This window comes from Ochotona princeps, chromosome 4, assembly GCF_030435755.1.
Source record: "Ochotona princeps isolate mOchPri1 chromosome 4, mOchPri1.hap1, whole genome shotgun sequence".
NCBI classification, from domain to species: Eukaryota; Metazoa; Chordata; class Mammalia; order Lagomorpha; family Ochotonidae; genus Ochotona; species Ochotona princeps.
The window spans coordinates 27815759-27830072 of NC_080835.1; the positions used below are offsets into that span (position 1 = coordinate 27815759).

The window sequence follows — 14314 nt, forward strand, 5'->3', positions numbered from 1 at the left end:
TGGGAGCCAGTGCTGGTCAGCTGGGAAGCACTTCAGAGACCCTGGGAAGAAGTACGGCTTTTCCAACAAACGTAAGAAATGTTCTAGAGTTGAAAAGATCTGCAGATTCCCTAGCTGCATAGAGAAAGAAGGAAATTATAGACATTTATTAAGTTAGTAAATATGGGTATGGTATGAACATCCTAGTAATTGGGTTTAAACAAAAATCTATTTATCATTCAATTCACAGAACCTGTTGACCTGTATAATTCTACATGATGTAACAACACGACCTGAGAAGGCAAGACACCACAAGACACAGTAGAAAACCCTCCAGGGGAGCCTTTATTTCATTCAGTTCTAGTTTACAAGGTGGCTTTTCAGACTGACTGCCTGATTGGTTGGTAGCACAGACCCTAACCCCTTGGTAGAAGAACTCCTTTGCAGGCCCCAGGATCCTGGGATCTCTGGATGGATGGAATGTGATCCAGAATGCCATTGCCTCCTTCCAACTAGATCCTGAGGAAATGGATGTTGTTCTAGTCACTGCTTCAAAGATCAGACCTAGTGCATTTACATGCTGGGAAAATGTATCTTTCGCTACAATTCCTGAAATGCCTAATGTTCAGCTATCTGTTCCTGACCTATAAAATTCCTTTCTTTTTCACATTATCTTTCCTGATTGCTTCTTGTTATAAAAAACAAAATAAAATGTGGGTTTATTGTGCACATTAACAGGTCCATATAGAAAAACCCACAGAGGTTTTATATATCACTTACAGTAACAGCTCAAGATAGAAAGTGAAGAAGAAAGAATATGAAATATTAGACTAGCTGTGAAATAAGATGACCTAAGATGATACTGCTTCTGCATCCCAGAATTTTCCTGGACCAATTATTGTACAGGAACAAATGTCAAAAATCTGGTAGTTAAATACAGATGTCATCCTAGAGGCTGTCCCTCCCCAAACCCTCCCAATTTCCAAATAACAGGGATTTTTTTTTCAAGTTTTATTCCCTCTTGAAATTGCACAGAAAAAAATATGTAATATTGTAGCAGTGTATCCCTGTAAAGAATTACAATTTACCAAGATCTTAATGCATCTTGAGAGCTATCTTACTGAAAGAATAGTGATGGAGTGGAAAACAATTTTTACCCCCATCTGAGGTATCAACTTGATTTTAGGGTGATACAAATGCTATGAATCAGACAACTGTAGCAACAGCCATCCATGACAACAAAAGCAAGCTTGTGATGGTCTCTAGGTTACGGTGAGTTGTCTATTAAAGTTCGTCATGATTTTTGGTGAGATCTTCCCCATAATTGGTAGCTTGACTTCCAACAAACATGTTCCAGTTCTCCAGGATCTCCTCTTTCGTGAGCTTCTCATCCTGTGGGAGAGGGAATACAGCTATCAGGAATTGCTCACGTGATAGTTGTGGTACTGGATGCACTGGCAGTGTCTCGGGTATCACCGTTAATAATTCAGCACCAGGACAGGTGTTTGGTGGAGGAGTGCAGTTGCTGCTTGGGATGCCCATATCCTGTGTCACAGTGTCTGGTTCAAGTCTTGGTTTCACTGTGATTTAGTTTTCATTAATGGGGGTGGTGGGGCGGGCAGCAGGTGACCTCTCAAGGCCACCCATGTGGAGGACCCCTATTGAGTTCCAGACTCCTTGTCGGGCCAGCTCCAGCTGCTGCAGGCCTTTGGGGAGTGAATGCAGAGACGGAAGATAACACTCTCCCTCAAATGAAATGAAAAAAAAAATAATTCATTTAAGAATTCCAGAAGCTGCTGGCACCTCCTTCATCTCCCATTTCAGCCCTGCAGAGCTCCCAGCTGGAACAGCCTCCTGTGAGGAAGCTACACTGAAGCTCATCAGGTGAGTTCGTGGGTAGTTGAGCAGCTAGAATCCATGTCTGTCCAGAGGCAGTGTGGCCCACCCAAAATAGGCCCGAGAATTTGGCTTCCCTTTCAAGGCCTAACTCTGTAGCCTGAGAATTTGGAGCAATAAGTAAACTGGTAAGAGGTGAGGTATTTTTCTCTTTTTTATAAAACTTATTTATTTGAATATTTTGAAATCTTGGGCACTGGATCTGGAAATGTGAGCTTATCTGAGCATTTCTGGACTTCAGCGGGGTAGAACTCCTTGTGCCTAGCACCATGTGGCGACCAGGGTGGGCACTGTGGTACAGCAAGTTAAGCTGCCACTTGAGATACCTGCTTACCGTCTCGGAGTGCCTTGGATCAAGTCCTGCCTCCACTGGCGCACCAGTCTCCTGCTGATGCACACCCTGCAAGGCAGCAGGTGATGGCTCAAGTACCTGCGTCCTTGCCACCCACATGGGCGACTCAGAAGTTCCTGACAAGGTCTAGCCTGGCCATGGCTGTTGCCAGGGGTGAAGCAGAGGTTGGAAGACCTCACTCACTATCAGTCTCTCCATATCTCTCTCTGCCTTTATGTGTATAATAACAAATATCTTGAACAAATATTTGGTGACTGAGCAAACAGATGAACAAGCTCCTCTGAGGGCAACGTAGAATATACTTCTCCAATCCATGTCCCACCCACAAAAGAGTTAGGAGTTAATGGTTCTGCAGTCCTAGGCATGACTGAGGACAAGCCTGTGGCCCCTAACAGGCTCTCTAGGAACATCTGGGCTGCAAGAACTCCCCATGGCTTATTACTGCTTTGGCTCAGATCTCCAGGGCTCCACTGCAAGGCAACAAAGAAAAGTCAATAAGGACACTGTCACAGGCTCACACTATTGCCAGAGAAGCAAACAAATCTAGTCTTATCTAAACTTCGTTCCTTCAATCAATGAGGACAGAAGCGCAGGAAATACCTTGTTCTTATCCGACTCATACACCAGGTGCCTGGCCTCGGCCTGTGCATGGTCATAATCTTGAGGGAGGATCCAGTGGCGAATTTCATCTTTGTCCAACTTCCCATCCTTGTTCAGGTCCCGGAATTCATCAAACTGCTCCCGTTCTGACACAACCCAGTCTGGCTCAGGGCCATTCTCCTCGTGCGAGAACATATCCGCTGGAAGGGAAAGTTGCTTTAAGTTACAAAACAGAAATCTCAGCTTGCCGCATTTCTGAAGGAAGACAGCCATCAACAGACCTAACTCACCTTGCCAGAGGACAGTTTCTTGGGGCTCACAATGCAATGACTGAGCCCCTGAGAAGGCCACATGACAGAAAAGACAGACACAATCTCAGGAGCCAGAAGGCGAATTCCAGCTCTTAGTTCAGCGCCTGAGATTCAGCTACCTGATTCAAGTGGCTGAACCTTACGTTTCCTTGACTACACAAAGCAGAAACTTTTACAAATCATAATGAAGAGCAAATATGTCATTGGCATGAACGCCGTTGCCAGCCAAAGCCTGGCACTATCTAGGTGAAAACCACACAGACACCAACATGGTGAACTCTCAAAAGTCCAGATTTGGCACAAAGCATTCCCGATACATTTTTCCAATTGATTTGATCAAGGAAGTGGCGTTGTTATTCCCATTTCACAGGTGAAAACACTGATGCATGGCTTTATCAAATGAACCGTGGAAGGATGAGCTCAAGGCTGCGGGGAACATGGTCATTCTGCTTCCAACCCAAGTGTTCTTAACCACTGTTTAGTGCTGCTGTTGTATATATCTTGTCATTTTATTTCACACTGAACAATTCTCTAAAACAGATCATTATCCCCACTTTACAAAATGGCAGGAAAAAAATGGAAGGAGACATTTATGCATTGCTTATTTTAGCATTAGGTCTTGCTGGAAAAGAAAAATGCTGGGGGCAGTTTCTCTTTAACGGAAGCACAGTTTAGAAATGTCAAATGGTGAAAAAAAATGAAAAATAAAACCCTCCTTGGAAAAAGTTTTAAATAGGAAAAGATGTTATAATGAAGAGTCAATATAGAGAAAATTTTTCATACCAAAGTTTCAGTATGAGCTTGTCATATACTATCTGAAAATCCCACTGTGAACCATTGTTTAAAAATAGTAACTTGACTGGATGCAAATATCTCTCCTTTGAACCATTGTTAAATATATGAAGTAGAAAGCTGGGATTACATCTATTAAAAAATCAAACATAGAAATTAGGAATAAGAAAAAAACTTCAATATGCAACATGCTCTGTGCTAATGCTTCAATACAGAGGAATAGAAGAGAAACATCAGGTGGTGCAGGCAGCAGGTAGTAATGAAGGAAAAGCAGATGTGAGATGCTTGCTCCAAGGGCACTTATCAGACAGACCCAGGCCTGGCACGGGCATGTTGTATTTGAGAAAGAACAATCAGATACATCCTGAGCTTCATCCAATCCTCCAAGGATGAGTGCTACCTACTCCCAGTTTTCAGATGAGGAAAACTGAGTCCACACAGCTACTAAGTGAAGAAGCCAAGACTCTTAATTCTAATACCTTGCCCATTATCCCACACCACCATCAGCTCTGTCTAGAGAGATGTCTCTGAAATGAAATCACTTCCTGGACAAGTCAGTTCATCTTATACCCGTGATAACAAGTCACTCAGAATTCGATTTCCAACCTACATGGCCCCCTCTCTCTCCAGCGCCCCATGTTACAGAATGGAGTATTTCTTTAGGAGTATTTCTTTTAGGCAAAGCTATTCAAAGACTTTTGTCCCTGATTTTGCACCATTTCAATGCAGAGTTCAGGAGGGCTGGGAAAAGTACACACTTTTAATCAAAAGCTCCACATTGTTTGTTTTAATCCTTCAGTCTCTTCTGTCAGCCTAATTCCATCACTGCTTGGCAGTGTATGTGCACCCGGCCAGAGGACGGCTCTGCTGCTCAAGCCGATGATGTGGCCGCCAGCATCTGCTATGCTGCAAAGGTGCTGCCACCAAGATCACTTTAATTACTGTGGTGAGAGCTACCTGTCTGGTACCAATGACAGACAGGGAACAGAGTTCAGTTTCTCACAATCAAATGCAAAGCTTCCAATGCTTGGAAGCAACTCTGTCCATCATTACCGAAAGCACCTGTTCTTAGGTATGGAGTGGCAAAATGCCATGGCCATGGAACCGGAGACAGGGCGGCCCGGTCTCTGGATATTCATTTGGAGGTAATCAGGTGCTTCTGTAAAGTATGTACATTAACTGATATAAATCTCATCCCTCTTCCATAGGTCAACCCTTGATCAAAAGTTCTCTACCTCCCTGGGATGGGAAAAGCAGAGCTGGCATGGAGAAGGCAGCCTGTGATACGAGTTATATGCCATGGTGGCTGGTGGGGGTCAAGGGGAAATTTCCCTACTGCCACTCTGGCTCTTGAGGCTTGGGGCTTCAGGGCTCCTGGGAAGCCCCCGACCCAGCAAACATGACTTTTGAGCCAAAGTCCCCAACCCTGAATCTCAGTTGGTCAGTACTCAGTTACCTGAAGACACTATTCTTGACATTGCTATTTGGAGTCCTCCACAGCATGCTAGGTCCCTGCCCCCACTCCACCCCAAAGAAAGGAAAATCCCATGGGCCATGCTGTTGGGCAGCTGTACTCTTTGTAAAGGGATGGACAAGAGGGCTGCCTTGGAGTCTCCAAGCAGTGACATTGACCACAGCTGCGCTGACACAGCTTCAGGGCTCCATTATCATGGTCTGATTCTGGAATCTGCTCCAGCCTCAAGCAACTGTGGGCTTTCCAATCCCATTCTCCAGTGGATCCAGCGGGTGGTCAGTCTGGCGGGGGGTAGGGAGCCTGTTGGTTTCTTCCTCAGTGAGCATATTCCTGATACTACAGTACTGGAGTGGATGTGACAAATTGGGCTGGAATGCCCTCCACACTGGGAGACCACAGCAGTGCTACCTACAGACTTGCACCTGTTGTTCAGCAACATCTGGAGGAAGTAGCCAGACATGGGGGTGGAGGACTGTCTCCCAGGCAGCAAAGCTGAGAGGGCCTCCAGGCTCAGCACTCACCAATGTACTCATCCTGATCCACAAAGCCATCCCCATTCTTGTCAATGTCTTCCAGAGTTTCCTAGGAGCAAAGGGAAAACAGAATGTGAGATGAGCCATGGGCTGGAATTCAAACTGCGAGTCCTATTGTCCTGCTCTGTCCAGCTTCAATGGTTGAATGTCTGATGACCTCTGGCTCACCTCCTTACCTCCCTGGGCATCAGTTGCTTATCTGTCAGTGGTTTCTGTGCCTACACCCTCCACCCCACACTTTCAGGAACAGAGCATTCTCTCTTCCTGGGATGCTTTGATTATATCAAGTAAGTCTGCCAAATCAACCATCTCCTCCTCCCACCTGTTCTTCCCTTGAGGGACCTGCCAGGAACCCAAAGTAAGAACTACATGGTTAGCTGATCACAGACAGGATTCTAGTGCTAACTAGAACATGAACTCTGGGTTGGTGTCAGAGAAACAGGAAATAGTGGATAATTAAAAAATAAAAGTAGGTAGTACTGACTTTTAAATATATTCTGGTTTTAGTGTATCTGACTCCTTAGGTAGGCTTTTTTTTTTTTTTCCTTTTGTCAACCATAGTCAGTAATTCAGTGAGTGTACAGTTCAGTGAACCTGAAGACAATCTACTTGAGGATCATTTCCCATCTTTGTCTTCTTCTGGCAAGGGACCTGATGGATGTTGGGTGATAAACAAATGATTATTAGAGCCACAGCCCAGCCATTAGGGTCATGGTGTTTATGGAGATGAAGCCTGATGCAAAAGCTGGACCCATCCAACCACTAACTGGGTCCCTAAAACAACCCATGGTTGATTAGAAACCAAAGCTTTCACCACCTACTTCCTAACACCAGGGCAGGTGGAACTGGATCAAGACATGGGCCCAGGGAACAAGTGATGGAATGTATTTGATTGCCATAGGGGGAAAAAAAAGACATATGGGACACGGCAAGACAGGAAATAGCTATGTTCAGAGCCTACACAGCTACGTCCCACCCTAAGCCTGGGGTCTGATCCCTCCTCCTTCCAAATACCCACCACAAAGGCAGCATCCTATCCAGCCATACTACTTATTTAGGTTTCCACATGGTTTTAATAATACAATGCATCCTTGTTTCAGAGCCTTTTTCTAACTCCCTTAAAGTGGAAAAACACAGCAGTTGAGCTAGCTGCTCACCAAACTCATGTTCTCTCTAGGAACATATCTGAACTCTCTTTCCCAGGCTCCTCATACCTAGGCAGGACCAGATTGGAATCTAAGCAGAAGGGTCGTGCCAGTCTGTAGCCAGAGAGCCAAGAGGTGTGGTACCCTCTCCTCAGTCCTCCTGTTCGCCTCTCTCACAGGTGGCTGTTCCAAGGAGGGGCCTGAGGCCACAACACAGAAGTGACTTGGGTATCTGACAGTACTCAGATGTGAACTGCCCAAGCGATCTATGCGGCTAAGACCATCTATCCTGGACTTTAGAATAAGCAAGAAGCAAGTTTCCATTGTATTCCCTGAGCACTGCGAAAGGCTGCCTATCACAGCAGCCTGTCTGCCCTGGCTACCATCCTGGGTACACAGATACTCCAGTGGCCCCCAGTTCAGAGGCCTCCAACTTTCTTCTCGTCACCGATCTTACCAGCACCACAATTTCCTTCATATGTTCGAACTCCTCGGGGTGCAGAAAGGCTGTGAACTCCTCCCGAGTGGCCGTCAGGTCCCCATCGAGGTCTGCAGCCTTGAACCTCCTCTCGTCCCGTGGCAGCATCTTCTTAAAGGTGTGATGATCTGAAGAGTCAGAAAACTCCGTGGGGTTCCCTGCAGGACAAATGCAGAAAGGTTACAACTGTGCTGCTAAGGAAAGCACTTCCTTCCGGATCACCCATGCTTTGAGCCCCAGTGGTCCACATTGGATGCAAGCTCCTGCCCTGCCAAGTTCTCCAAAACCTTTCAGCTAAGGATGTCTCTATTGTCTGGCCATCCAAGCCATCCCATGACCTAGGCCCTGGTGACTTACCAGGAGCATTAACACCAATGGTTAAGAGCACAGCCCAATGCCCTACTTCTTTTTGCTGAACTCTGCTTTCATCATGTCATTCCTTGATTTATAACATTCAAAAGCTCCCTGGTACCCATGACATCTTGTCTAAATGTTCCTGCCTGGCTTTTAAGATCCCCTGCATTTGTCCATGCATGCATCTTCACTCCTCACTGTCTTTACCGTGCACCCAACAGGTTTGCATCCCAGGGCTTTTGCAAACACTCCCTCATTCCCTTAGTCTAGCCTCCTTCATCTTGAAGCCCTGGCCATCACTGAACACCCTGCTACATCTGCGCCCTTCCATAGGCCCACATTCTCCATGAACAAGTCTATTTCTCCCAATGTAAGCCCATTTTTCAAGGCCCAGGTCTCAAAGCACCCTCTGTCAGGAAGCCTTCCCTGACTGCTTCAGCCCACTCTATCCTTGCTGTCTAGAATTTCACAGCTTACACACATCCCTTCTGTTCTCTTTGTGTGTGCCCCAGAGAGCAAACTCAAACGTATCAGCAACCTAAAAGCTTTATGGAAACAAGTGACAGGCAGAGAGACAGAACTCCCACTTGCTGGTTCAATTCCTGAATGCCTACAAGGGCCAGGAGCCAGGAACTCAATGTAGGTCTCCCATGTGGATGGCAGGAACCCAATCACCCGAGCCATCACCACAGCTTTTCAGGGTCAACATCAGCAGGAAGCAGGAGTCAGCACTGGAGTGAAGGACTAAACCCCAGCTATCCAATTAGAGCTGTGGGTGTTCTAATGGGCAGTTTAGCTGCTAGACTGGATGCCTGCCCCGGAATATTATTAGTTCCTCACGCCCCCTCCCCCACTGTATGAACTCAGAGAAGCAACTCAGTACATTTCTTAGTAAGCAGAAGATGTTACACAAGCAGCTTCTCCTTAGGAGGTTATGACATCGCTGCAAAGGGTGTCAACACAGCCAGAAGAAAGTAGCTCATCTGCAGAAAAGCTGATGCCCAGGCCCCAGCTGTGTGATCCCTCTCATAGAGCTTCTTACCTAAGTAGTAACCGTAGGTGGCTTGTTTGTATTCTTCCCAGGAAATTTTATCATCCTTGTCCCTATCATAATCCTTCCAGACTTTGGCAACATTATCATAAATGTATCTTTTCTGCACCCGTTTGATCCAAACTTTCAGCTCCTCTGTGGTGACATAGCCATCCCCATCACTGTCGATTCGATCAACAATCTTCCTGCAGTAAGAAGACAAAAAAATTACACAAGGCAAAAAAATTACATACATCCAGGTTCATGTGATCTTGGACCAGAAAGCTGGCAAAGTCTACAGAAAAGCCTACAACAGAAGCATTGATGCAGTGGTTCCGAAAGGATCGGAGAGGTGAAACTTTTCAAGTGGACACACTTCTCCCACCTCACTGCCAGTGGCAGACACTACTAACAGGTCACGACCCTCCGTCCTGATAAACCTATACAAGACCTCAGAATTCTTCCCAGGATAGCACCCTTGGGATGGCCATTTCCAACTGATCCAATCTGCTCCACAAGATAAGCCTATGGGGCTCCCCTGAGGTAGTCAAACTCCCTTACTGTAGAGCAATGGGAAGTGAAGGCCACAGAAGTCGAGCGATCACACCCTTTTTGTGCAAATGGGTAAGCACCCAGGTTTTCTGGCTCCAGGGCCCAATCCAAAAAAATGGGAAAGTCTGGGGAAACCTTAAAGTAAGTTTTTTCTTAAGAAACAAAAATGAGAACAGATTTGACTGTTCAAAGCACAAAATGTCAGGGATGAAAGGGCACGGGCACTACAGAAGCCAATGGAGAAAGCTGACCAGGTGCGCAGCCTCACTGCCGGTCCCTTGCAGCTCCCAACACAACTCGGGAGCCAGGCCTCCTGCCGTCTCCAGCTCCACAGCTGGCCAGCCCATGGGCTCCCCCAAACTGCTGGGCTCACAGAAGAGGCTTGGGCCAGGGACTCACTACTGTCCATCCCTAGGCCAGACAGTCCCCATCTCCTTGGAAACCTCAGTGGCACCCACACTCTACTGCTTATAATTAGTAAGTTTCGTGTGCATTCACTTCTCTACTTGGGGCTGGAATTCTATGAACTCCAGTGGGAGTTCTAGGCCTTGTCAACATAAATTCTAATTGGCAGTTAGTCTTCTATTAAAAAGTGGGAAAGAGTCAGTTTCCTAGTGGGATGGACAGAACGTGCTGTAGCCATACTGGGGAGAGGGAGAGTGAAGGCAGAGATTGAATAATCATCTCCCTCTCCTAACCAGCCCAAGCACCTCTCAGCCCTAAAACAGCCCTTCATTTGCAGTTGTAACAGATCTCCAGACCAACTGATGGAGCTGCAAGCACCTTCTGGCTTCTTTCCAGGAACTTCCAGCCACACCCAGCAGAATCTCTTCACCCTGCGTAGAGCTGAGCTCACCTAGTGTGTGCCAGGCACTGCTGCAGTCCTGGCAGCACCACAGTGAGGTGCCCATTGGTCACCCCAGACCAAATGAGAAACAGGCCATGGCTAGCAACTTCAGACAACACATCCCTTTTCTGGAGGGAAGGAACAACATCTAACATGTCTCCTTCCCCCAAATTCAGGGTGTAGTAAAATCTGACATGTAGCAGGGGCTCAACAGATAAATCTGTTGGAAGAATAACTAAGATCTTCGCATGCCTCTTTAAGGATCTCAAGAGTGAGATGATGGGAGAGATCAGAATGCTTCCATCAGAACCCGTGGCTGCTGGCCCTGGCTCCGATGATCCATTACCTATGCGATTATGGGCAAAAGACATGAGTCTCGATTTCCCTACCTGTAAACTGGATTACCTACTTCCCAAGGACTATATCGTGTGTAGGTAGTGGGGTGCAGGGAGCAAAAGGGCCTTTCCTCAAGAAAGCCAAAGTTCTAGATCGTTGTGGGTGGAGAACTAAGTAAACACTCGGCAGGGAACAGAATAGAGAACAGAAATGAGCAAGGTCTCTATGGCAACCCTAAAATGCCCTGGCAGCCATCACACAGCACTGAGCAGCCCTGCGGCAGATGCTGACTACCTGGCTGGAAAGCGGGGGCTCATGGCACGAGGAGCTGGAAGTCGGGGTTGGCCCTGGCCTCTCTCCGGCTTCATAGAAGAGCAAATAAGGCACAATTTGTTCAAAGCCTGTGGCATACTTGTGTCCTAGTGCAACCCACTTCACACCTCTCTGGTCTGGTTGTTCCATAGGGCCTGAGGGTTGTCACACCTTCACAACCAAGGATCAGGGGATAGTAACAAAGTTGCCCGGATCCAGCGAGTCCTCTCTTCAGCAGCCCAGGCTGTGATGGGGCTGTTGGAACAAGAGCTGTGGACAGAGGCGTGGCTTCTTACACACTCAGCCGCACTCCAAACTGGACTCACAATTTCCAACACTTGTAGCCCACCTCTGGCCTAGGTTTGTCTTCCACATGAAGGGACATCCAGGAAGGCCCTGGTGACTCGGGCCAGAGACTGGGATATTACCCTCAATTCTCCCTCCCTCTTCTTCCCCACACCCAGGCAAGGGCAGGAGCTGCCCGTCTGCCTCTCACATGCCTGAATTCACCTTCTCCTGCCATCAGGATGGACCAAGCACAGGTTGGGCACTCATCACATCTCCCCTGCCCGTGGTCACCCCAAGTGCTTCAGTGCCACCCTCCATGTGGATGTACCCTCAGTGAGGGTACGACACTTCAGCCACCTACAGGATGGCATCCCATCTTCACCAGGCCGAGGTCCTTGTGTCTGCCTTGGCTTTCCACTCCCACTTCCCACCTCTCGCCTGTCCTTTTACAGCCTCAACACTCCTCACGCCCCAGAACAGGGCTCCAGACTTCCCTCAACGAGCTCTTCTCTTGGGTGATGTCTCTCCTGCCTGGACCCTCACACAAGCTCTGAATCATTCCATCTGCTGAGGTGACCCCACCTGCTTCTGAGGTTCCTTCCAGGGGTGTGCACTGTGGTTTCTCCATGCCACCATTGCTTGGTACCTGGCACACAGTGGCCTTGCAAGTATTTGTTCCCTGAAAGGATGACTGGAGTCATGTGTATATACACATAAGTGTGACCCAGACCAACTCCACAGGCACTTGTCATCACTGCTAGGCTCACTTAGGGTGATGGAGGTTTTCAACTTGTCTCCCTCCTCCTTTCCGGTGACAATATCTAATGGCTGCCATTGAGTGAATCAGTCACCAAGTGCCTCTAAACAATAGGACAGACTGAACTTCTCAATGGCCCCCATTGTAGAGCCCCCTAAGGAGCAGAAAAAGTATTTCTCCAGAAAATAAAAGGTGATTGTTTCAAGGGGACTTTGAAGTTCAAAGATCTTTTTTATCTGAGCAGGCAGATGGTACACCTACACAATAGGTGTAATTTATCCTCAGAGCCTAACTAAGCCCACTGGCATTTGGGAGCCCCCACAGGCACAGGGATGGCTGTGTTGTTTTCTACAGAGGACATGAAGGGCCTCCACCTAAAGCAGGTCCTGGGACTGAGTGCCCAGTCAGCAGGGCAGGTGGATCTGCTGGGACCAGGCTGGCCGCAGATCCCCGCTGTGGCAAGATTGCCTGGGAACTTTGTACAATGTCTCAAGTGTCTTCTTGAGGATTGAGGTGGGGCCAGGGTGTCCCAGGATCTTTCTGGCTCTGGATTCAAAAGCTTTGCCACTGCCCCTGCCAGCCTTCAGCTCTCTCTCTCCCTCCCCCAACATGGCCAGAGAACTGAGTGGCTGGCTCTGTGAGCACTGCTCGGATGGACACTTGGAAACCAGTTCCCATGGCTGCTCATTCCTATCTCCTGTGCCTACCTGTGACTTCTCCACAACTGGCTTTTTTTTTAAGTCCTGACGTCAGATTTAGGGGGCAGTAGGCGACAACTCCACAGCCCAAACCTCCATCTCCTGCAGCCTTCATCCTTTCCCCATATATGTCCACCCTGCCTCCTACCCACCCCCACCCCGCCCTCTTCTTAGAGAAGGTCGCAGCCCTCTCTCAGGGAATGGGGGGCAAGAGAAGAAGTGCACGGGTGGGGGGAGCACTCAAGTCACCACAGGACCTCTCTGACAAACTCTCCTTTTGTACTCGCTCTCCAGTCCCTTCTGATGCAACCAGGGGAGGGGGCGGGCCCTCGCCGCCCTGGCTCCAGCCCTGCTGCCACGTTCTCGCCTCTCCCCCCCCCCCCCAGAGAAGCCTCCAGCCGGGGCGTGGCGGCGACATCCACGAGAGGCTCGCGGGGACCCTGCCCCGCCAGCCCCCCACGCCCCGCGAGCCCGGGCTCCAGCTCTGGGGGGCGGGGGGTGCGGCCGGCACCTGCATGGGGGGCCCCGGCCCCGTGGCCTCACCCCAGCCTCTCCTTGCTCTCCTCCGGCGTGAGCTGATCGAAGGTCTTGGAGTCCTCTTTGCCCAGGAAGGCCTCGTGGTCGTACTGGAAGCTCTGGTTGTCTTCGGGCGGCCGCTCGCCCAGCTCTGAGTCGGGCCGCACCACGCGCTCCTTGCGCACGGTGGGCTTGGCCCGTAGCGCCCGGGGCGCCAGCGCCAGCGCCAGCAGCAGCCCCAGGGCGAGCCCCAGGCGGCGGCCGCACACCATCGTCCCGCCGAGAGGGCGGCCGCGAGCCAGGCTGCAGCGAGCGGCGAGAGCGGCGGCTCCCGGAGCAGCGGCGGCGGGGAAGGGGCGGGCCGCAGCGCCGCGGCAGTGCCCGCCCCGGGCGCCTGCGGAGGGGGGCGCGCCCCGGCCTGCGCCCAGCCGCGCAGGGCTGCCCCGCTCACGAGCCCATTGGCCGCGGCCGGGCCGGGGGACGGCCCGCGAGCAGTAGGCCGGGTCCCCCGAGCCACGTCGCCGGCTCGGGTGGTGGGCGCCGGGCTCGGGTTTCGCTTCGGCGGCCCCTCCCCGCGATCTCGTGCGGAGGGGCGGGCCCAGGCAAACCGGGCTGGGGACTGGAGGGCTCCTGGGAGACCGAGAAGAAGTTCTTTGTGGAGCAACAGATGGTTTGGGCGCAGTAGCTCAACGCGCCCCCGCCCCCGCCCCAGTCACCGAGTTTGGGCGAACGCGAAGGCAGGAGCCAGCACCGCCACTTGAACAGCCAGCCCCGCACCCCAAGCTCAGTCCCTGACCCCTTTCACCACTCCCCCGCCCCAAGAGCTGCCCAAGACGAATCCTCCCCGAGCAAAATTTGCGATGTCTGGCTACGACCCCGAGGGCCTGGAACGAGACCTGTCTGGATGGCGTCCCCTGGAACTGGGGCGAGGAGGAAGGGCTGAGTGAGTCGGGGTCCCTGTGCTAGGGGTCCTGCGGGCCCACGCTGGCGGGCAGCCCTGTGCCCCCTCAGTCGGCATATCCGAGGCTGATGTTTCCGCTGGCAGCTCGTTTCACACAAGCACT

At 50.0% G+C, this 14314-nt stretch overlaps 1 protein-coding gene across 1 annotated transcript; it reads right to left on the minus strand.

Moving 5' to 3' along the window:
* Positions 1-296: 296 nt before the first annotated feature.
* On the minus strand, positions 297-13613 carry RCN1 (reticulocalbin 1). Its single transcript, XM_004585430.4, has 6 exons — positions 13278-13613; positions 8957-9150; positions 7540-7718; positions 5926-5986; positions 2828-3027; positions 297-1371 (listed from the first exon to the last, which is right to left on the minus strand). The coding sequence occupies exons 1-6, from the start codon at positions 13520-13522 to the stop codon at positions 1264-1266; spliced, it is 987 nt and encodes a 328-aa protein (XP_004585487.4). The 5' UTR covers positions 13523-13613; the 3' UTR covers positions 297-1263.
* Positions 13614-14314: the final 701 nt, after the last annotated feature.